Source organism: Apis cerana, linkage group LG1 (assembly GCF_029169275.1).
Source record: "Apis cerana isolate GH-2021 linkage group LG1, AcerK_1.0, whole genome shotgun sequence".
In the NCBI taxonomy this organism is placed as follows: Eukaryota; Metazoa; Arthropoda; class Insecta; order Hymenoptera; family Apidae; genus Apis; species Apis cerana.
The window spans coordinates 11159855-11183487 of NC_083852.1; the positions used below are offsets into that span (position 1 = coordinate 11159855).

General features: G+C 22.1%; 5 protein-coding genes across 9 annotated transcripts; 3 read left to right on the top strand and 2 right to left on the bottom strand.

Annotated features, from left to right (window-relative positions):
* Nucleotides 1-32: 32 nt before the first annotated feature.
* Nucleotides 33-538, bottom strand: LOC108001772 (histone H2B-like). Its single transcript, XM_017062963.3, has one exon. The coding sequence runs from the start codon at nucleotides 536-538 to the stop codon at nucleotides 167-169; it is 372 nt and encodes a 123-aa protein (XP_016918452.1). The 3' UTR covers nucleotides 33-166.
* Nucleotides 539-2074: 1536 nt separating this feature from the next.
* LOC108001768 (histone H2A) lies at nucleotides 2075-3218 on the top strand. The gene has a single exon (XM_017062959.3). It carries the CDS (start codon nucleotides 2075-2077, stop codon nucleotides 2447-2449), a length of 375 nt encoding a protein of 124 aa, XP_016918448.1. The 3' UTR covers nucleotides 2450-3218.
* A 133-nt stretch (nucleotides 3219-3351) lies between these two features.
* Nucleotides 3352-10331, top strand: LOC108001855 (USP6 N-terminal-like protein). 3 transcript variants are annotated; one of them, XM_062072192.1, is made up of 8 exons: nucleotides 3352-3491; nucleotides 3982-4214; nucleotides 4286-4609; nucleotides 4696-4883; nucleotides 4959-5119; nucleotides 5218-5538; nucleotides 5629-5767; nucleotides 6592-8786. In XM_062072192.1, exons 2-8 carry the CDS (start codon nucleotides 4060-4062, stop codon nucleotides 7017-7019), a joined length of 1716 nt encoding a protein of 571 aa, XP_061928176.1. In that variant the 5' UTR covers nucleotides 3352-3491; nucleotides 3982-4059; the 3' UTR covers nucleotides 7020-8786. The 3 variants fall into 3 exon arrangements, with proteins under 3 accessions (XP_061928176.1, XP_016918606.1, XP_016918603.1); XM_017063117.3 differs by having other exon boundaries at nucleotides 3473-3693; nucleotides 4750-4883; nucleotides 6592-10331; XM_017063114.3 differs by having other exon boundaries at nucleotides 3473-3693.
* A 680-nt stretch (nucleotides 10332-11011) lies between these two features.
* LOC108001766 (mitochondrial carrier homolog 2-like) lies at nucleotides 11012-12867 on the bottom strand. The gene is made up of 7 exons (XM_017062955.2): nucleotides 12539-12867; nucleotides 12376-12460; nucleotides 12012-12177; nucleotides 11761-11898; nucleotides 11488-11674; nucleotides 11349-11416; nucleotides 11012-11270 (listed from the first exon to the last, which is right to left on the bottom strand). The coding sequence occupies exons 1-7, from the start codon at nucleotides 12638-12640 to the stop codon at nucleotides 11075-11077; spliced, it is 942 nt and encodes a 313-aa protein (XP_016918444.1). The 5' UTR covers nucleotides 12641-12867; the 3' UTR covers nucleotides 11012-11074.
* A 450-nt stretch (nucleotides 12868-13317) lies between these two features.
* Nucleotides 13318-23100, top strand: LOC108001838 (roquin-1). Of its 3 annotated transcripts, XM_017063084.3 has the most exons (17): nucleotides 13318-13479; nucleotides 14123-14285; nucleotides 14524-14731; nucleotides 14818-15036; nucleotides 15108-15283; nucleotides 15352-15685; nucleotides 15764-16004; nucleotides 16111-16277; nucleotides 16351-16610; nucleotides 16737-16841; nucleotides 16915-17126; nucleotides 17191-17309; nucleotides 17398-17539; nucleotides 17625-17694; nucleotides 17769-17963; nucleotides 18091-18220; nucleotides 21698-23100. In XM_017063084.3, exons 2-16 carry the CDS (start codon nucleotides 14124-14126, stop codon nucleotides 18208-18210), a joined length of 2730 nt encoding a protein of 909 aa, XP_016918573.1. In that variant the 5' UTR covers nucleotides 13318-13479; nucleotide 14123; the 3' UTR covers nucleotides 18211-18220; nucleotides 21698-23100. The 3 variants fall into 3 exon arrangements, with proteins under 3 accessions (XP_016918573.1, XP_028524527.1, XP_028524528.1); XM_028668726.2 differs by lacking the exon at nucleotides 21698-23100 and having other exon boundaries at nucleotides 18091-19993; XM_028668727.2 differs by lacking the exons at nucleotides 13318-13479; nucleotides 14123-14285; nucleotides 14524-14731; nucleotides 21698-23100 and having other exon boundaries at nucleotides 14846-15036; nucleotides 15088-15283; nucleotides 18091-19993.
* The last annotated feature ends 533 nt before the right edge of the window (nucleotides 23101-23633 follow it).

Below are 23633 nucleotides of genomic sequence, written 5' to 3' on the forward strand. Positions count from 1 at the left end.
AATTATAAGGTATATATATAGACATGAAAACATTTAAAACAGAATTTGTTATATACTATATTACATGGCAGTCAATTATTTTTTTATAATTAAAATTGAAAGAAGTTCCAACATTTAAAGTTTTTTGGTCCTAAAAAGAACCGTTTTTATAGGATATTATTTCTTCTTATTTAGAACTGGTATATTTGGTAACTGCTTTAGTACCTTCACTAACTGCATGCTTGGCTAATTCACCAGGTAATAAAAGTCTTACGGCAGTTTGAATTTCACGAGAAGTAATAGTAGAACGTTTATTATAATGCGCCAATCTTGATGCTTCTGCAGCAATGCGTTCAAATACATCATTCACAAAACTGTTCATGATACTCATTGCTTTACTCGATATACCAGTGTCAGGATGCACTTGTTTAAGTACTTTATAAATATAAATAGCGTAACTTTCCTTCCTCCGCCTTTTTTTCTTTTTATCAGCTTTACTAATATTTTTCTGAGCTTTACCAGCTTTTTTCACAGCTTTACCACTAACTTTTGGCGGCATAATATCGATATAGAATTCTCGAATTTATTATTTTTTACACAATGTTAGCTTTACAAATGGCAGTTGTAAAGTGGTTTTATCGGACTATGTCTTATTTATATAATAGAATGAGATAGCAATGGCGAACCAATTGCAACGATCCATGGTTATGGAATGAAACTTCTTGTCATGTGATTGGTGCATCGGTGTCACTGTTACTTGAAATTGATTTCGTACAATGTATTTCACATATGGTTATATCTTTTTTTATGTATTCTAACATATGCAGTTTATTTTTTTTTTATAAAAATATATTATATAAAAAACAAATGATATAATAAAAAATTTTTTTATTTAAGCGATGCATATAATTTCTCTTTTTAAATATTTATAATTAATTAAATTATGTCAATTATATATTTGTATTTAAAAATATTAAGTAATACCTGAAATTAAATTCTTAAATAGTACTCTTTACATTATAAAAAGAAAAAAAATTATGAAATTTATATTTATAAAATTTTTAAATAATTTCGTCCTGAAATAAAAATTTCGAATAAAATTTTGAATTATAAATAATTTTTATAAATAATATATATATATATATATATATATATATATATATAGTATATTATAGTGCAACATATAAGTGAAGGTTGAAATGTATAATATAATATACATAATATAATATACTATACATAATATAATAAATATGGTAATTACAATATAACAAATAAAATAGCAATAAAAAATTTTATATAGAAAGTAATATTAAAATATTAATATACATATATGATAATATATTTAATATTAATTAACTGTAAAAAAATAATCTTATATGTACATACATATATGTTATGATTCGCTAGAGGATACTAAATAATATTTTCGTGTTTGTATGTAATATTTATGTGCATATTCTTTATTTAATTTTGATATTCTTATTTTCATTTTACATATACATATATATTGACGAAGATCTATTGATAAATAATATACAAACTCGAAAATATTACATTCTTTTTAAATCTTTAATATTATTTAGTATTATTTTTAAATCTTTAAATAAATTATTTTGCATTATATTAAATGTTAAACGTTTTAATATTAACTAATAATTTTAATATTAAAAATTTTTATTTTTTTCAATTTTCAAAAGTTTCAAATTTACATTGTATAATTTATAAATAATATTATATTTTTGCTATATTTTATATATATATATTTCTGAATATTTTATTTAAATTTTTTATTTTATATAAAAATTATTAACATTGTATATAAATGTTATATAAAAATTATTTAAGATTAAAATAATAATTTTTAAAATATGTATAATTTATTATTTTTGTTAAAAGAAAAAGTAAGTTGCAATATGTAACATTTCTTTCTTTAAGCCAATCAGATTACTCTTCGTTAATCATTGGATAAACGCAACTACGACGAAAGCTTTATATATCTGAAAAAAAGGGTAGAATACAGTTTCTATCTGTTCGTTGAATCAAACAGTTGTATTGTGTTGTGCAACGTTTATTTGTATCGAAACATTAATACGAAATGTCTGGTCGTGGAAAAGGGGGAAAAGCAAAAGCAAAAGCAAAATCTCGTTCGAATAGAGCTGGATTACAATTTCCAGTTGGACGTATTCATCGACTTTTAAGAAAAGGAAATTACGCAGAACGAGTTGGCGCTGGTGCTCCTGTTTATTTAGCTGCTGTTATGGAATACTTAGCCGCTGAAGTTCTGGAATTGGCGGGAAATGCTGCACGAGATAACAAGAAAACAAGAATTATCCCAAGACATTTACAACTTGCAATCCGCAATGATGAAGAATTGAACAAGCTTTTGTCTGGTGTTACTATTGCTCAAGGAGGAGTTCTTCCTAATATTCAAGCTGTACTTTTACCAAAAAAAACAGAAAAAAAGGCTTAAATTTTAAGTCAAATAACAAAATGGCCCTTTTCAGGGCCACAAATTCTTATCCACAAAGGAACATTTTGGTTTCATAAAAATAATTAATATTTTAATGAATATTTTAACAAAGATTTTTCGCAATTTATCATGATTTTTTATTTATATTACTAATAAGATAAGCTTCAAATTCATTTTTAAGTAAATCTTTTTAATTTTTAAATCTTTTAAGAAATTAAAAAATTAATTTCATTAATTAAATTCATTAATATTTTAATTTACATTTTATTTTATAATAGTTATTGATTAAACAATTGTTATTTTAATAATTTTGAAGATTAATAATCTATTAATGCATTACTTTTTACTATAACAAAACTTTATCATATATTAAATTATTAATTAAAATTAAATAAAAGTTCGTGATGAGTTCTATAATTATCAGGAAATAATTTTTTTTATAACTTTTTATTTAAAGAATTTTTGAATTTTTAGAATAACTAATATTTTGATTTTTTAATTTAAAATTTGACTTAAATATTAAATATTAAATATTTTATTATTGATATCTATTAAATATATTTATAATGAACATTACATAAATTTATAATATACTGAAATTTGTCATAACATGTTATATAGATTAAATATTTTACAATAGATATTATTTAAGTAAATTTAAATTAATTATAAATAACTATTGTATTATATTGTAATTTTTTACAAATTTAATAATAAATATGTAAATAAATATATTTAAATAGAAATAAATAGAAAATTATATATATAATATAAAGATAAATTCTTTAAATTTTAAAAATATAAAAGTTTTTATAGAAATACATATCTAAATATTTATATATAGAATGATTAATATTTTTTTTTTCATAAAAGTATTATAATGATTAAAAAAAAATTATTATAAAAATAAAAAATATATAAATTTTATATGTTCCATTAAAATTAATTTTGCAAAATAATTTATTTTATATAAATATATTGGTAACACTTATAAAAGAAAATGGAAACATCCGAATCCGGCTTGAAGTTGCAGTACTGATATGTAAGTATGTACGATAGTTTTGTTGAACGACTTATGCAAATATGATTTTATATTTATATTATGAAACGAAGAAAGATAGTTAATTTATAAATATGATATATTTATAATTATACAATCAATTTTTTGGTGATAAGATTTAGATCGATTATTGAAGACATCATTTAATTTCTATGTATATAACCTTGTTCCTTGTCAATACGTGGTACGTTAACTTTAGAACAATGAAATTTATAAAATAAAAATTTTCTTTCTCCTAATATAAATAAAAAAGTATATTTTATATTTTAATTTTAAGTTATAATATATTTAATATTTTTTTTTTATAAAATCAAAATTAAAATCATTTTATAATATAATTTTATTTGATGATATGTTAATATTTCATAACTTTTGTTCTTAATATATGTATAAATTTCATATATTGAAATTGTTTGGAATATAAAAAAGAGTTTTTTTTCTATTTTATTATAAATATTTATTTTTATTTTAGATAATAGCCTAAAGTGAATAGATTTTTCTTAATAAGACGGCATGTTTGTAAGAATCTGGTTGCGAATTCTCACGGGGGATGAATGAGGAAGAATTATTAAAGCGGTCTGCTGCAGAGCGAGATAGAATATTTAGCTGCTACGACCGTGGTAGAGAAAATGGAGCAGAAATTGACCCTTGGGAAGATCCTACTTTTGAAGTATATCATACCACAGACAGATATGGATTCATACAGTAATTATAATAAAAATTATAATAATAATATTATTATTTTTTATTAATATTTATTAATATTTATATTTTAGTGATAAACGTTTACCACAAAAACCAGATCCTAATGAAATTAAGACTCATCGGGTAGAAATGGAAAGATTAAAAAAATGGGAAAAGATGACGAAACAATGGGATAGTTCATCAACTAAGGAAAAATTACGACGCAGAATATATAAAGGGATTCCTAATAGATTTCGTGGTCAAGTGTGGGCATTGTTATTGGGTATTAAAAATTTAAAAAAAGAACAAGCTGGTAAATATGAAGAGATGTTACAACTTGCACGTCAATGGTCTACAGAAATAAGACAAATCGATGCTGATGTAGCTAGACAATATAGAGATCATATCAATTATAGGTATGCAAGTTATGATTGATAATATGAAAAAACTTAATATATATTTATTAGAAGTTATGTTAAATTTTTATTTTCATTTTCAACAGAGAAAGATATAGTATAAAACAACGTTCTATGTTTTATGTATTGGCTGCATATAGTATGTACAATATGGAAGTGGGTTATTGCCAAGGGATGTCGGTATTAGCTGGATTACTTTTACTATATATGGATGAAGAAGATGCATTTTGGGGTCTTTCTGTTTTACTTGCTGATAAGAAATATACCATGCATGGTTCGAATATAGATTTATATATTTAGTATTAGAAACACTTTTTATTCAATATTAAACAAATATACTTATTTATAGGATTTTATGTAGATGGATTTCCAAAATTAAATCGTTTCATAGAACATCATGATAAAATTATGAATAAATTTTTGCCGAAATTGAAGCGGAAACTTGATAAATGCGGTTGTGATTCTATTCTTTATGCATTAAAATGGTTTTTCGTTGTTTTTCAAGAAAGGGTAAGAAAATATTTTATAATTTATTGCTCTAAATCATTTCAAAATTTATTTTTAGGTATTGTGTACATATTGTATCTAAATATATTAATTATTTACAGACACCTGTTAGTCTTGGTCTTCGAATTTGGGATATATTTTTATTAGATGGAGATCGTATTTTACCTGCTATGGCATACACAGTTATGAAAATGCACAAACGTTTTCTTATGCCAATGGAAAGTTTAGATGAATTTTGTAATTATTTGCAAATTAAATTAGAAAAAGATTTCTGTTTTGATGATGATACAGTAATAAATACTATGGAACGTAGTATGGAAGAATTAAAACGTGCCAAGTTGGATTATCCAGGTCCTCCATTACTGCATGAATTACCACGATATCCATTTGGTACTTTTAAAGAACCTTCATTTGCAAGCAAAGTAATATATATTATTTATACTATTTTAGATACTAAAAATTTAATATATAGAAGTAATTAATCAAAATACTTATGTATTTAATATATTTAGGTTGGAAGACGTACCGAAGAATTTAGCGAAGCACAACATGTAATGCGAGAATCTATAACACAGCGTAGAGATCTTGTTCTTGCTGAAGATGGTAGAGAAAGTACAACACCAGTTGAACAAACTAGTTGTGGTCTTGGCGGTGAGTTACGATATAACAAAAATATAGTAAATAGTAACACAAATATGCCTTCTACATAAGAAATAAGAGAAAATTATTAAGGATGAAGAGAAAAATGAAAATAAAGATATAGAAATTGATATAACGATTATATATACGATTATATCATATAATATCAAATTGTAAAATATTTTCTTTTCAAAGATAAAGTTTTAATAGTAATATAAAAAAGTATTGCTCAATTATATGTGAGTACACATGCACGCACGCACGCATGCACGCACGCACGCACGCACGCACGCACGCACGCACGCATGAAAAATATAAATAAAATATAATTAAATATACATCTAAATATAAAATTTTAAAGAAATATTATATTTGAATAGTATAATCTTAAACAAATTTTATTATAGAATTAATATCATTATCACAAAATTCTATTTGTCTTTAAAACTGTATCAAAGCTATTATTGATAAATTGTTTATATAATAAAAAGTAAGAAATAATTAATAATAAGTAAATAATTCTAAATAAACTATGATTATTTAAAATATTCAAAAAATTTCAAATAAAGAAATAAAAAAAGAATATTAATTAAAATATCAATGCATGTTACAAAATATTCTTACAGCAATATTAAATTATAAAAATTGTGTTAAATTTGATTGTCATTAATTGATATTTTATTTATAAAAAAACATAATAATTCTATAGATAATTTTAAGTTAATTATTACTTATAATTATTGTATTACTTTCATTACTTATTATATAAAAATATTCTATCAAAATATATTTGTTTCACTATGTTGTAGTATAATAAAAATTATATATATGTGCAGGAAGCAAATTCTCATTTGATCCGAGTCTTGACGATGGGGCCTCTCCCAATGGTTCACGCCGATCATTAGCAGATACATCTGTTACTTCAACAGCTGACCTTTCTGTATTTAGTTCGGCAACGCGGTCTCAAGCTTTAGACAATAGTCTTGATACTCAAAGTAATATTTCTAATGGCAGCTCTGGTAGTGGTGGTTTACCCACACCTAAGGCAACGCCTCATCAACCAAGTCCAGATGTTGTACGAATTTATGTACCATATACTTCACCTATATCTGGTTCGTACAAAGATGATCTTCCACGTACACTTCCGCGATCTTTAGAAACTAATAGAATTCGTATACGAGTTGATCCTGATCAAACACCAATAGTGGAAAATTTGAAACCTTTTTCATTAGAAAGTCCAGAAGTCAAATTAGACTTAAAATAATTATCCTATTTGTTCAATAGTTTTAGTATTTCATTATGCAGAAATCAATTCATGACATTGGAATAAGTATTAAAGAAAGATTTAGATAAACAAAATTTTATTATTTGTTTTATCTATATCTATATTGTAATATATATAGAAAGGTGATATTCAAAGCAGTAATTATGATAGGAACGAAAAATGAATATTAAATGTGCATATGAATGTGCATAGTATGTATAATTATTTTTTTGCTAAAGTAGCTAATCGAAATATCAACGTAAATTTAACGTTCTCTCAAATAGAAATCTGTGTATGTTACATGCACTAATTATGAATATAATTGTAATTGTCATTTATCTTAAATGAAACTTATTACAGTCTTGTGATGGCCTAATTTATAGTTAAACAAAAATAATTTGAAATGTATAATAGAAAATTGTCACTTTCAATATATTATATATTATTCTTAATCGAATGATCAACGATATTTTAAATAATGAAATTATATCTATAACTTGTCAAATAATTCTAAAAATAATTATATAATGTTTATAGTAAGTCAAATTATGTTTCAAAGAATGATGATGGAACTTTATGCAAAATGAAAACGGATTATATACTAAAATTATTTATAATATTTAGAAGATATCTAAAAAGAAATTTCAAACTATTATATGAATATTAATACAAATATAAGATATGATAATATTATGAATAGATAATAATATTATGAGTATAAAACATTAAGCATAATATACAGATAATTTTTAAAGTATAGATTCTGTTTTTAAATTTCTCTCTCTCTCTCTGAATTTAAGAATTTAAAAACAGGATATACAAGATATTTTGGGATATATTAAAAAATTGGCCATTATATATATATATATAAAAATGAAAAATGAGTAAATTTTCCATAGTAAATATAATTTTAAAAAATCGATATTTTTATTATCATGAACATATAAAATCCTTTAAAAATAATTATTTATATTTTCAGTATTGTATATTTCTCTGAAAATTTTTATAATTATTATCTATATTATCAAAAATATCATAAAGTTCCATACTCTAAAAATATTTAACAAATAAATAATTTTGCATTATAGATATCCTTTGTAATCCAAATATAGAAAAAAAATTTTCATTAATAGAAGTTAATTCTTTCAGTAATCACAGATAAATTAATATAAAAATATATATTGCTTTAGAATTATATTTTTACAATTATTATTTGATCATATATCAAAATATTTGATATTGATTTTATATAAAATCAATTAACATTATCAAATATTATTGATAAATTACAATTTTTATATTATTTATTCTAAAGCATTTAATATATATAATTTAGATTATTGTTAATTATTTACTTTGGGAACAATTATAAATTTATAACATGTAATTTATATTATTTCAGCATTAATATATAAATGAAAAATTTAATTGATAAATAATCATATCTTCTAAAAGTTATATTTTATTAATATATTAAGTTAACTAATATACTGCCACAAAATATATTAGTATTTTATTTATTTTAAGTTTTGCTTTTTTTTATATTGATCAATGATATATGTTAGTGTATATACATAGTATTTAAAAAAGAAAGGGAATCTTTCATTATATAATATTTGAAAGAGATTCCTGAAAGAAATACTTACAAGATATTTATCAGAATCTTTTATCAAGGAATGTGAATACTGAACAATCTTCTAATATGCAGTATATTTATTATTTAAATGTACAAAGATATATTTTAGATTAAAGTAATTACAATGGAAACATGCTTTATATTTAATTGGTTCTGTAAAACATTCCTAGACAGTATTCCTCAATGTATATAAAATACGAAATTAATATATATTATTGTCGTGATAATAAAAAAGTTGATAGTAATCACTTGTTATATCTAATAGCATAAGGTCATATTTGTTAAATAAATATTAAATGTTAATGGTTTGAATCTTTATTGTAAAGAAGATCAACCAAATGATGTACAGTTATAGTATTATTTTCTTTTAGTTGCATGACATTATATTATATAAATTTTCAAGCAATTAAGATAAAATAAAATGATTATCTTATATATAAAATATTTAAAGATGGAATTGTATAGATGCAAAAAATTTAATGATAAATAAAACAAGAAAAAAAGAAAAATATAATGATGCATTTCTTTAACTTGCATTAAAATTTAATTTTTTGTCAAGATTTATTAATAATATATAATAATTATTCTAAATATAAATTTAATAATTTTTCTTAATATAAATTGTCATGCAAATATACAGATATTTTTAATATTAATTTAAAAGTAAATGATATGAATGTTTGCAGATCAAAAAATGTCATAATTTTTTTTATTATTTATAATATTAATAATGCAAGGTATAAAATTAAATTGTATAAATAAATATTTTGTTTTAATTTTTGCTATAAAGATTTTGAATATATCGAATATATCGAATATATTTTAAAATTTATAAATTAATTTTTGGAAATTTATTTTTTTATGATTCTGTAAATTATTTTAAAATATTTTAGATATGAATCTCATTTTAATACTCAATTAGATTTATATATCAGAAAATAATGAAATAGGATATTATTTTGTATTCATAAATAAAAATATAAATAAAAATAAGTTTAAACCAAAAATAACATTTAATATAAAAGGATTAAAGTAAAAAATTATAATAAAGATTTTATAATATTTAAATAAGAATATATGCAAAGTATTAAGGTCAATAATTAATGTTTCTTTTATTCTAAAAAATAATACATATTTTGTAAAATGAATCATAATAAATAATTTCTTTAATTATAATTTTAATAAAATAAATCTTTTTATTAATAAAATAAAATAAAGTAGCTTTAAATATATTCAAATTTTTACAGTACATTTATTTAAGTTGTAGAATTTAAAAAATAAAGATACATATTAAAAAAATGTATTTGTGATTTTGTTCAATATTCACATTCATATCATCGCACCATATAAGTAAATTAAAGTTCAAATATAATATTTAATGAAACATATTTAGAATTGAATTTCAAGTCGATATTTTTTTTATACAAAAATAGAAATGATATATATCTAATAGGCTACAGTATAATTATAGAATATTTAGAAAGATAAATTTAATAATACAATACTTGTGTAAATTTATTGATGCCTGATAGCCTGTTGTACTTTGATTTAAATGATCAAAATAATAAATAATAAGAATCGAATTAAGTATGATTTATTTTGAAGAATTTTACTTTGTATCATTTGTGATTTTCAAATTTTTGTTAATAAATGTATAAAAATTCTTTTAACAAAAATAATTTATAAACTTAATATTTTTATAAACTTGTTAATACATTATAAATTATAAAACCATTATTATATTTAGTATATAGTCTTTAAAATGAACATATAAAGTTTTTAAAATGAAAATGGAACAAATATTGTTTATATAATTTAATTTTATTTTTTTATATTTATCTGTACAAATATTATAAAAAGTCATTTATTGAAGAAGACAGTTACTTTACATAAAATTAGAATTTGAAAGTAACGTAACATCAATTTATACACTTTATACATAAGACACATATAATTCAATAATATTTGAGCAAGTATTATCAAATGTAATACAAATATACAAAGAAATTATTTATTGTAACTATTACTATTTCATATTCTTTTGAAAGACATTATTTTATTTAAATTTAAATTTAATTTTTGTAATTTAAATTTCATTATTGCACGCCAAAAATTAATTGTCGATCTAATAATAGTAACTGTACTTATTAATACTTGTATTAATATAATACATATATTAATACATAATACTTATTTTGTTATATAATTAATTGTATATCATTGTATAAGTTATATTTTTTGATACAATATTGTATCAAAAAAAAGATTTTTAATTAATGTTTGGTAAAAAGAATTAGGATCAATTCAAGGGAATATAAATGCAACAATATACTGTAGCAATAAATTTAAAAAAAAGTACATAGCACAAAAGTGATTTTCTATTGGTCTTTCAAATACAAATAAATGCAACATCTTATTACTAGGTTGTGCTTTGTAAATGAAAATTGTATTTATTAATGGGTATTGGCTTTCCATTAATTATCACTTGTGGTCCTGTATAATAACGCCATAAAAGGCTATTTCCTCTTTTTAACTGATTGGTAGCTGAAAGGTGAGACCAGCAATCTAACCAGCTATTGTAAATTGGCATTTGTGGAGGAAGACCAGCAATTAACCTTGATAAATTTATAAAATTAATTTTTAAATTACTTAAAATAAATAAAAAGTTATTTAAATTTTTAACTTTAACTTACCCACAATTATTTATTGCCATACAATGTGACACTACTAAAAATGGATATGTAATTGTCGTTGCTATAAACTGAAAAGTATAAGTTTTAATATTTATTATAATATATATGTCTTATTTAATTAATTAATTAATTTGTTTACCCTTATGGTGGAAACAGCATATGGTTTTAATTCGCGATCACTTATAATGTATTTATCAATAGCGTAAGTAGATGAACTGACTAGCATTAGTACAGCAGCATTTCCAATAAGACGAGGCAATAATCCAGCATAATATCCCATGATACCATTCTCTTTATATACTTCCACAAATGATCTAAATAATCCACTATTAATGCATAAAAGAAAAAAATAGCTATAGAAATAATTTTCATAATTAATTTCAATATATTTTATGTTAAATTAATTATATACTTGTATTTTGTTTCTCCACCAACAAATTGTGCCATCATTCTTAATGCAATGACATCTAATGGATGACTAACTATGATTCCAATCATTCTACTAATCAGGTCTCTTATGAATTCATATATATATTTTTTATGCTTCTGACTATAAAAAAATGTGTATTTTTATAACATTAAAAAAAATATATATTTATATATATTTAAAAGATAAAATATTATATTTATTAATAATATTAATAATTAATATTATATATTTACCTTTCTTCTAAATCACAATCATAAATTTCTTTACTTGGTTCATCTTTAAATTTAATAGATTTAGAAGTCTTTTCAAAAGCTACTGCACTCATAGTATAGGCACATAATTTTGGAATAAGACCACGATAACAGCCAGTAAATCCATCTACATTTTTTATGTACCTAACTGTAAAATTATAATTTAAAGAAATATTTTATTAATTATAAAAAAAATATTGATATATTATTTATTGTATTTTCCTGTAATAAAATTCTTAATTTCTATTAATTGTGAATAAAAAAATTAATAAAAATAAATAAAAAAAATAATATAATATAATATAAATTATGAATAAAAAAAATTAAAATAAATAAAATTACTTACCGTATTGAAATACGTTAGGCAGAGCTAAAGCCGGTTGTCCAAATAAAGTAGTTGTTGGTCGTGGTGGAATCGGTTCATATCCGATCTGTTGCGTTATAAATAAAAATTATGAGCTTCCGATGAAGGTTTAATATCCAGGTTTTATCCACTGTGCATATTTTACCTGTATTAAAACTTTAGCGTATTCAATGGGATGTGAAACGGTATTCATTAACATACGAAGTGCGATATCAGACCATAACGGTTCATCTTTTGGCGGTATCATGTTTAATTGGAATTTATTTGACCGATATGTCAATGCTGTATTATATATTTCACGATTTTGATTAATAGTTATAATTAAGCTTCACTTGATATATGGAAGCTTATACGAATCTTATACGAAAAGAATACATATTCACTGTCTTTCGCATCTAGAAGCTGAGTAATGTCAGTAATATATTCCAGGACAGTGAACCAAGAGAAACAAATCGTATATTTATAATTTTAATAGATATGAAACTCGATTATAATTATCGGAAACAGATGAATATAGTGCATTAATACAATAAAAAAAAATAACGTAACCAAATTATATATTTTAATTTTTATGTATACATTTAAATTTGAATATTATAAATATTTAAATCAATCAAATCAATAAAATGTATTTTTAAAATTATCACATTTTTATTCGAATTAAGATAAAATTTTAAATCATATAAAAAATATATTGATTTTTGATATTGATATTTGATATGATAATTATATAAAATATATAAAATAATAATTTAAATTACATTGAATACTATTTATAAACAATAATTATAAATAATTATAATATTTAGATTATATTATTTTTAAATACATATATTATTGAAATTGATTTATTAAATTTTGAAAATTCGATATTATGTTGTTCATAGCGCTCTCTATCGAGAGAAATTGAAAAATTATTTTTCTAGATTGTTTTCGTCATGACTAGTGAAGTAAAAAAATATACTTGAGAAATATTGTACTGAGCTCATCTTACTATTTGTGATTCATCTGTTCTTGCTTCGATGGCAGAACTACGTGCGAAGTAATCGAGTAGTTAATGTGATGTTTTGTGAAGGCAATAACGAGGTGAGTTTTTTAATTTTTTGTTATTTTAATAATAATTATTGCATCGTTACATTTCCTCGTGGCAAAAGCGGATGTTGCTTTTTTTTATTTTTATATGCATAGAGCAGACATTCAATGAATACGGAAATAATAGCGATAATGATTAAAAAATTTAGACCTAATTGCGTGATTAAAACGATTATATTTGAAATATTTTCTGCGTATTTTTTCAAAACAAACTTTGATTTTATGCGCTAATGAATTGAAGAAGAGCGATAATCATCATATAGAAAACAATTGATAGGCAACGTTATTGTTTCAAAAGGGTTTATTTCCTCAGATTCGCGATTGAAACTAAGTTTTTTTATTATTTATTTTCTAAAGTATTAATTAATGCTACTTATATTGATTATTTATTATATTGATACATTTTTCACATTTATTAAAATTAAATATCTTTATTCTTGATGAATAAAGAAATATTGTTTAGAAACGCAATATCGCATTTTTTAATAACAATATTATTAAATAAATATAAATGAATTATATAGAGCTTGAATTAAATTTTTTATTATTAATATGAAATTTGTTTTAATTATTTATAAAAAATAATATTACAAGAAATTGTGAAATTAAAAAAATGTTTTAAATGACTTTGTTACAGAATGCCAATACAGGCACCACAGTGGACTGAATTTCTTTCTTGTCCAGTTTGCTGTCATGACTTTGATGTGGCCATACGTGGTCCAATATCTTTAGGATGTGGTCATACAATATGTCGTACGTGCCTTGCAAATTTACATCGTAAACAATGTCCTTTTGATCAGGTAAATATTATTGTCATTATATCTGATTATGTATAATATATTATCATTGTTTATTATATATATATATATATATAACATATATATTGCACATATTTTATATTACATCTAATGAAATTATTTTTATTATTAAGCAAATTTGAAAGATATAATACAAACTATATGTTTTTATTTTAATTTTATAATTTTTATATTATTTTTATATTTAAATAATAATTTACTTATATTATATGTATTTTAGAGTATTATTAATACAGAAATAGAAAGATTACCAGTAAATGAAGCCTTATTACAATTAGTGGGAAATTCTGTTCCCACAAATATTACAACAGCTTATCAAAAATTACTACCACCTGAAGATCATGCTAATTATTTGGTTGCTAAACATTGTATTGAGGAACTTGCTTTATATCTCAAACCATGTCAGACAAATCCTTCTTTAACGACAGGTAATGTTAAAAATAATAAATTATTTAAATAATTTAAAATTGAAGATAAATATAATTGAAGATTATATATATGTTATATTAAATAGGTGCAGGACTTGTATCTCGCCCTATGCAAAGGAAATTAGTAACTTTGGTGGGTTGTCAATTAGTGGAACCAGAAGGAAGAGCTCGTGCAGTAAGAGCAGCTAGAAGTTTAGGTGAAAGATCTGTTACAGAATTAATATTACAACATCAAAATCCACAACAACTTAATGCTAATCTATGGGCTGCTGTACGTGCTCGTGGATGTCAATTTCTTGGACCAGGTATATTAAAATAACTAGATAATAATAATAAATATAAATAAAAATATATAGTAATGATTTTTTTTTATCAGCAATGCAAGAAGAAGTATTGAAACTTGTTTTATTAGCATTGGAAGATGGATCTGCTCTTTCTAGGAAAGTGTTAGTTATGTTTGTAGTTCAACGTTTAGAATCACATTTTCCTCAAGCTTCTAAAACCAGTATAGGACATGTTGTACAATTGTTATATAGAGCAAGTTGTTTCAAGGTAAGATATGTTCTTCATTTGATAATAAGAAATAAATTATTAAAAACTTAAATAAAACATTTGATTAGGTATCTAAACGAGAAGGAGATTCATCATTGATGCAATTAAAAGAAGAATTCAGAACATATGAAGCATTAAGAAGAGAGCATGATGCTCAAATAGTGCAAATTGCAACTGAAGCTGGTTTAAGAATAGCACCTGATCAATGGTCTGCATTATTATATGGAGATACAAGTCATAAATCTCATATGCAAAGTATTATAGACAAACTTCAAACTCCACAATCTTTTGCTCAAAGTGTACAAGAATTAGTTATTGCTCTTCAACGTACTCCTGATCCTGGACAATTAAGTAGTTTAAGACCACAATTAGAATTACTAGCTGCAATAGATCCTAGCCCAGGTATAATTTATTATATTTAAATATTTTGTTAAAAACAAATTAAAATTTAAAATATTTAACTAATTAATTCTATTACAGAAACTGAACCTCCTACATTAGCAGAATGTCGTGCAGCATTAGAAGCTGTTAGAACTGTAGTTGCAGCATTAGTAGAGTTCATTCAACAACATGGTAATCGAAAAACACAAGATGGTACCCATAATATAGGTCCTGGCCAACCAAAATATAAAGTGAGCATGTGTAGAGATCTCGCACTTAGAGGATCTTGTCCTAGATCTACTAATTGTACATTTGCTCATAGTGATATGGAACTTGATAAGTAAGTACTTTTATAAGAGATTTAAGAAAATATTTATTAAAAATATATCTTATCTTTATGTATTTTATTAATTTTTTTATATATTTATTTATTTTTTTTTCACTAGATATAGATCAAAAAGTCGAAAATTAAATCTCAGATCAAGTTTATCTGGAAACAATAATTCAGATATAAAAACAGACAAATCGGTCAATGGATCAAATAAAACATTCAAACAAAATGATGATCTATCTTATCATTCTATAAAATCACATGATAATTCTCATAGAGAAAGTAATTATTTCTAACATAAATAACATAAAAAAATTATTTTTTATTAAAAAAACAATAATTATATTTCTTTTAGATTTTAATTCTATGAACAAAATTAATCCAATACAACATCATAATCCAACAAATGAAAATAATTTTATTGGATCATTGACAAATTATATGTTACCATCTCAAGGAATGTTGCCTATGGTATCAACAAAAAATATGGATGTACATTGCTCTCATTATATTATGCCTAATACACCTGTTGATTACACAGCACCTAATCTTAATATTTGGGATTCATCACAGATTTCATCTAATATGACAAATGGAATTTCTAATACTAAAAAAGTAATATAATTTTTTTTTATGTTTTAATCTTTGCTATATATTAAAATACTTTTAAAATATTACATATATATATTATTATAATAAAATATTATATCAAAATATTTTAAAATATTATTTATATTATAGCAGCGAACAGTTGCCAAAACATTAGCAATGTTATTGCAACGTAGGATGGAAATATTAAATCAACTTGAAACAATTGTCAACAAACAAGTGCCACAAATGAAACCGGTATGATTTAATTAGATTTATAATGAAAATAGAAGATATATATATTTTATTATTTTTATAATATTATTTATAGAATTACGATATACAAGGAGATACATTATCATCGAATTTCTCTATATGGACAAATACACCAAATAATCCTATGATTCCTTCAACAAATATGAATTGCAGTAATAATTTTCGATGTGCAGATCCTATTCTATTTGATGATGAATTTGTGCCATTTGATGCATCATCTAATAGTAAATATGGACCAATTTCTAAACTATCCAAAAATTTAATCAGGTAATAATATTATTTTATTCAATTTTTTTGAAAGTATTATTATAATAAAATAATTTTTTTTTAGATCTACAAATGGTGTACAATCTGCTAATTTTTATACAGATGGAGGAACATCTCCTGCAATATCTACTTATCGACCTATGCCTACAAGCTCTATTACATCTTGGTATTATGGTAATCAACGTAAGTATAATTAGCAAAATACAAAAAAATAAAGAGAAAGAAATGTAAAAAATATAAAATTAAATTAAAAAATCGACTTCCAATGCAGCTTATGCTACTATTGATACAAATGGAGGAATACAATCGATTAATAATAGTGGCTTTGGAGATAGTTATATCACATTCGGTCGCAATGTATCCGATTCGTCAACGCATACGCAACTTTCACGACCGGATTGCATGTCTAAAGAGTAAACTAATTTTTAATATATAATTATTTTCACAATAATTATTTGAAATGTTTAATTTTATTATATATAATTACATTTATTTTAGTTTAATTCTTGAATCGCAAAAGGTAAAACAACAATTAAAACATCTTGAGAAAAAAATCAATGACTTAAAGGTATTGTTCAATTCTATTATCTATCTTTGATTATTGTTTTCAAATAAAATATTATTAATATAAAATATTTTTAGCTTGCTACACAAGGAGCAACCTTTACGGCAGGAGAAAGATTAGCACAAGAATTACAAATGATTGAAGCTGGTATTAGAGAAAAAGAAAAAGATGTACGAAATTGGAGCCCATATGGTACTACTATACCTTGGATTCAATCAACAAATAATTTGTTAGGTTCTCAAAGTTTTAATCAAGATTATAAGCCTGAAGAAGTAAGTTATAGTATTGTCTTTTTGTATTAATAAAATAATGTATAATATGTATAATATGTTAAATATTTTATTTATCTTTGCAAAAATGATAAAAAAAATTTATATAAAATTTAAAATTGATTCTTAGGAAGATACATATGAGGCAGGTATTGCAAATGACATGCGGGAATTAGAATTACGATGGGAATTTGAATTGCAAGAACAGGAAAAACATTGGTCAAGTGAAGAGGACAACTCTAAAAAATAATAGTAAGATAGTAAGTCTTACTATATTAATTACTTTTTAGATCTGACCATTATATGTTGGAACATGTTTTTTTAACATGTGAAAATAATTTTTTTTCTGTTTCTTCCTCTTTTGTTTTTGCGAACTTCCATGCATCAGCATGTTTACATTTTTTCAACAAAATGACTGAAAATAAGTGTACTTTTTACTCTTTGCATAAAAACATTATTGCTATTGTAAACAAAATCAAAAGAAAATCACAAACATTTTAAACATTATCGAATAGGTAGAAAAATTTATCATCTCTACTTTAATTAAAGTGAAAATTTTTCCATCAATATAGTGTAATGTAAAGTGGATTTCCTATATACTATGCTTTTAATAAGTCTTGATAATATTAATCCTTTAATTATATGAGAATTATATGAGAATTTTTTTTTTTTTTTTTTTTTTTTTATAATAATAAAAACTAGCTGTAAATATGTAAAATTTCAAAGAAAAATTTGTTAAAGGCATCAAATATTCATGATAATAATTGTCATTTAGTTATGCAGGAAGTCGCATTATTTTAATTTTGATAGCTACAGTAGAAATCTATTATAAAGAAAAATCAGTGTAAGAAGTGAGAGTTAGCTGCCGCATTGAAATTACATTTATAGAACCGGTGAAAAGTCGATGTTCCATTATGGATTATATCATAGTGGGAACATTCATTGACAAAATAAATTAAAAAAAATGAGAGCAGATTTGTTAAAATTTAACAGAAATTAATGTCAGTGTTTTATAAACATGACAAGGTGTAGTATATTTTGGGTTAATTTATTGATGTGTAATGCTTTTGATTAATTTGATAATTTGTAAATATATTATAGAGGAAGATATTTTAAACAACTTTTTTCTATATAAATATATAATTGTTTGGTTTAGTTTTCAAGATATTTGCAAAAAATAATATTACTACAATAAATTGAATTTTGCCTATACATCATAACATATTTAAATATGATTGGCACTTATACATTATTATAACTTATACTTAAAATGTGCTTCACTTGGTATCTATCATTGTCATTTTGGTCATTAGAATTATATTTGTTCAAGAATTTTTGCATTCCGTAAATCCTTTGAATTCCAAATTCTTAATGGATAAATATTAAATGTAGTAATTTTTGTGAAATGTCATTTATATAATATAATAAAATTATTTATTTATTAAAATTATTTATATTTTATCATTTTTTGTAAATATTTTGAAAATTTAAATTGAAGAATGATTATATGTGTAGGAAAAGTTCAAAAAACTTGAAAATCTTGTTTTCTATGATATATTTAAAAATTATCAAAACTCATAAGCGTTATACATTGATAAGTTTACCTATATTTTGTTTATATGTTTGCACAATGAAGCAAAGGATATTATATTACTGATACATTCGGAAAGAATGCTATTTAACCTGCAACGAGGTTATACGATAAATATACGAATACATATAGGTGTTATGCATACATGAAATTAACATATTCTGTTAAAATTTTGCATAATTAAAATATATATTGCTTTTAATATAAATAAATAAGTAAATATATATAATAATAAATAAATGTGTGTATGTATGTATGATGCACACATACGCGCGCGCGCGCGCGCGCACACACACACACACACACACACACACAAATTTTTAGCCGATATAACAAAATTTTATAAAATACTTAATTTTCTTATTGTACTTCGTTTCATGATTCATGTTTTCATATTTGAAAATATGTTTCCAAATAAAACACGGTAATTTGTATATCGTAATATATTTTGTTCTAACTATATTAGTAAGATATTAATTTCAGTTTTAAGTATGCTTTTTAATATAAATTTGAGTTTCGAAATTTTCTTCTTTTTAAAATTCATTTATTGAATTTATAATAGATTTTCAGATCAATGTTATCTGCACGAAATTAATTGAATATTGATAATATTATAAACAAAAGCAATTGAGAAAGATATTTTTTTTGATCATTAACTTTTTTTAATTAAAGTTCTATTTTATATTTTGAATACAAAATGTTACAGTTTTGAATTAAAAAAAAAAAAGAGAGAGAAAGAGAGAGAAATTTATAATGTATAAAATTTTCCTTTATTTGAAAATATATAATGAAAAAAATTAACTATAAATTCCATTTGTGCCTGGTGAAAAATAATAGTATTTTATTTCATTTGCTATAGTTAATCAATTTGAAATAATTTTTAAATATATATTTAATATAATAGTTATTATAGTTAATAGTTATTATATTCAATTTATTATTCGCAGAATAATATAAGGAAAATTTTTATAATTTTTTATTTTTTTTTTTTTTTTTGTAAATTTATATTTATCAAGTGAAATAGAGTTTGAAAATCACTGATTTGAAATTATTATGGAGTGAAATTAATACTATAAATAAACTGTTATGCGAGCTGCAGCTCTCACGTTTGTAAACATGTTCGATTTACGGACTTACGAGAAGTACTGAACAGTCACATTGGCTTCCTCTTAACTATTTAATCAATTTAATTTTTTATGCTAGGTATAATTTAATGTATGCAATATTGGCATACTATTCTTATTTAATTATTAAAAGATGAAAAAAGAAAAATGAAATTAATATTTTTTACAACAAAAATCAAATGATATATTTTATTTTATGGATGACAAATTCATATTCTTAAAATCTATTCTTTGTATTTGATATAACATAATATTTTTTTTTCTTATTAAAAAATTAATTTAATTAATATTAATAATATTTTGTATATATGATACAAAATTTGATCAAATGCATTGATCAAGTTATAACTTTTTTATGATATAGTGATTTATATATTACAATAGTTTTTGGTTTCTTTAATTTTTTTATGAAATAATGTGTAGTATAGATATTCATGATTCCAGTTTTAGTGGAAGTGACATAGACTTTTTATGAAATATAAAGATCAAAAGAAATTGATCTTTCATTAAAAATGTCGTTTTATCTTGATATGCAGAACTAAATATGTTCAAGTAGAATATTATTTCTTTCAATTTCTTTCAATGTAAAATGTGCCTTTTGATCATAAATAATCATATAAAAGATCATAAAAAACATTTTTACACATACTGATTTCAATATTTTCGAATTATGTAATGTATAGAGGCACATTACTTTGAATTATAGAAAGAAATGTAATCTCAGAACATAACTAGTTTCTTATAAAAATTATGAATAATGGTGCAATTTTATTTGTTTTATTAATTTAATGTTGCAAATTTCTTCATTTGTCACAGTATATTATGAAATATGAAATAATATATATTAGAAAATTATAAAAGAAATTAACTTGTTCTATTTCATATATTTAAATATGTATAAAATTACATATTTTCGATTCAAATTACAACTAAGCTATTTTTAGTTATATGGAATATTCAAGAATTTTCACTTATACATCAAGTGGTTTTTTATGTTTCTATAAAATATATTTCCATTACAGATTTGAAGATATTTAACATGCAAAATATTAAACTATTTGTTCTACGTTGGAAGTATCATTGGTATTGATTATGTTTAAATTTGAAGCTATATTTATATATTTGAAAAATATGTTAGAAACTTTATTATTTATTTTGTTACTGATTTCACAGGTAAAAGTATGAAATCTTAAAAAGAAATTTATGTAGTACAAATTTTTTATTATATTTGTGAAAATAATTCTTAATTTGCTATATATTTGTCATAAGATTATATTTTGACATCATAATTAATTAAAAGAAAACATGTGACAATATTGCAGAAAGGGACCATTTTTTTATTTCAAAATATAACAAATGATATAAAATATTATACTTATCAAAATAATTTCTAAATTTTAAATGAAAACTTAAAAAATTTTTTTATAACAATATTAGTAAATTAAATTCTAATATTTTATAATTCTGATCAAAATCATCTTTTAATATAATATGAGAAAAAAATATAAATGTAAAAAACAATAAAAATTAAATGTTCCTTTCTGTAAACGGACACTGTTTTTGTAATTTGTTTATAGATATATAAGTTAAAGAATTTAAAATTCATTGCATAAAATTCTGTTTTAAATTATCTTTTGACATTTTAAATAATTTCTTTATACAAACATTTGGAAAACTTATTCAAAAATCTTAAATATTTTGTTTAAAGGAATTATAATTAACTATCTAGCAATCTATTTTTCAAATGCTGTCTTTTAGCTATCTCTTTTTTTTCTTTCCTTTTCTAATTTGTTTTTATTTGTAATATGACTCGTTAATAATAAATATAGAGAATAAAAAGTGAAGAGGGCTGTGTACACTGGGAAGTAATAAGCGCAACAATACTGTTTGTGCAAGCTTCAGATTAATTGCATGTTAAACATGTCACTATGTGTATAATAATACACACGTACCTATGTTAATGGTATGAAGCCACATACAATCTATATTAACGTTCTTTGTTTGAACATAATGAAACAATAATAATTATATACATATCGGTATATAATGCATATAGTCAGCGAGCACTTGGCACTTAGCAGTACTAATAGTACTTTTGTGACACTTATGTTAAATTAATTCTTGATTGTAAGATTTTCGTTACATTAGTTGTAAATATAATAGGCAATGCATATATATATATATTTCAAGATTATTTTCATTAGAATTCAGAATTTTTTTTCATTAAAAATTAATTAAAATCTTTTGGTAAGAAAAATTAAAAATATATATATGTTTGTTTTATTAAATTTAATAAAAGATATTAATATTAAGTAATATTATATATTTGTATTGTCTATTATGTTTGACATAATTGTTAGTCTGGCATTTTTAATGTATTTTTCTAAAATAAATAACTATGGAAAAAGTCGCATTATAATATACATATGTGATAATTTTAATAATACTACCCTGATTTCATTGCTCTAAAATATTGAAAAATAAATAAAAATATTCGTATTATCGCATTCATGTAAATTATATAAATTAATTACTATAAATATTTGATAAGTTTTATTGAAAAATATTTGAAAAAATATTTAAATTTATATATTATAATTCTATTATTTTTTTTCGTTGCATATGAGCACAAAAAATTTGAAGTACGAATATTTTGATAATATACAATAAAAACATTGTTTGAGAATAATGTTCAAAATAAAATTTTTTGAACATTTTGTATCATCTATAAACATTCATAAAGTTTATTGTATTTTCTAAAAAATGTACTACAAGTAAAAGTGTAATATATTTATCTATTCAAATGTACATTTTTCGCTACAACTACATAATTCCTATCCATTATTATGATATTATAAATTTAATAAAATATGAATTTGGAACTAAAATTCGCACATAATAAACAAAAATGTATTTAAAAAATCACTTTGTTGTTTAAAATGCAAAAAAATATTTCTC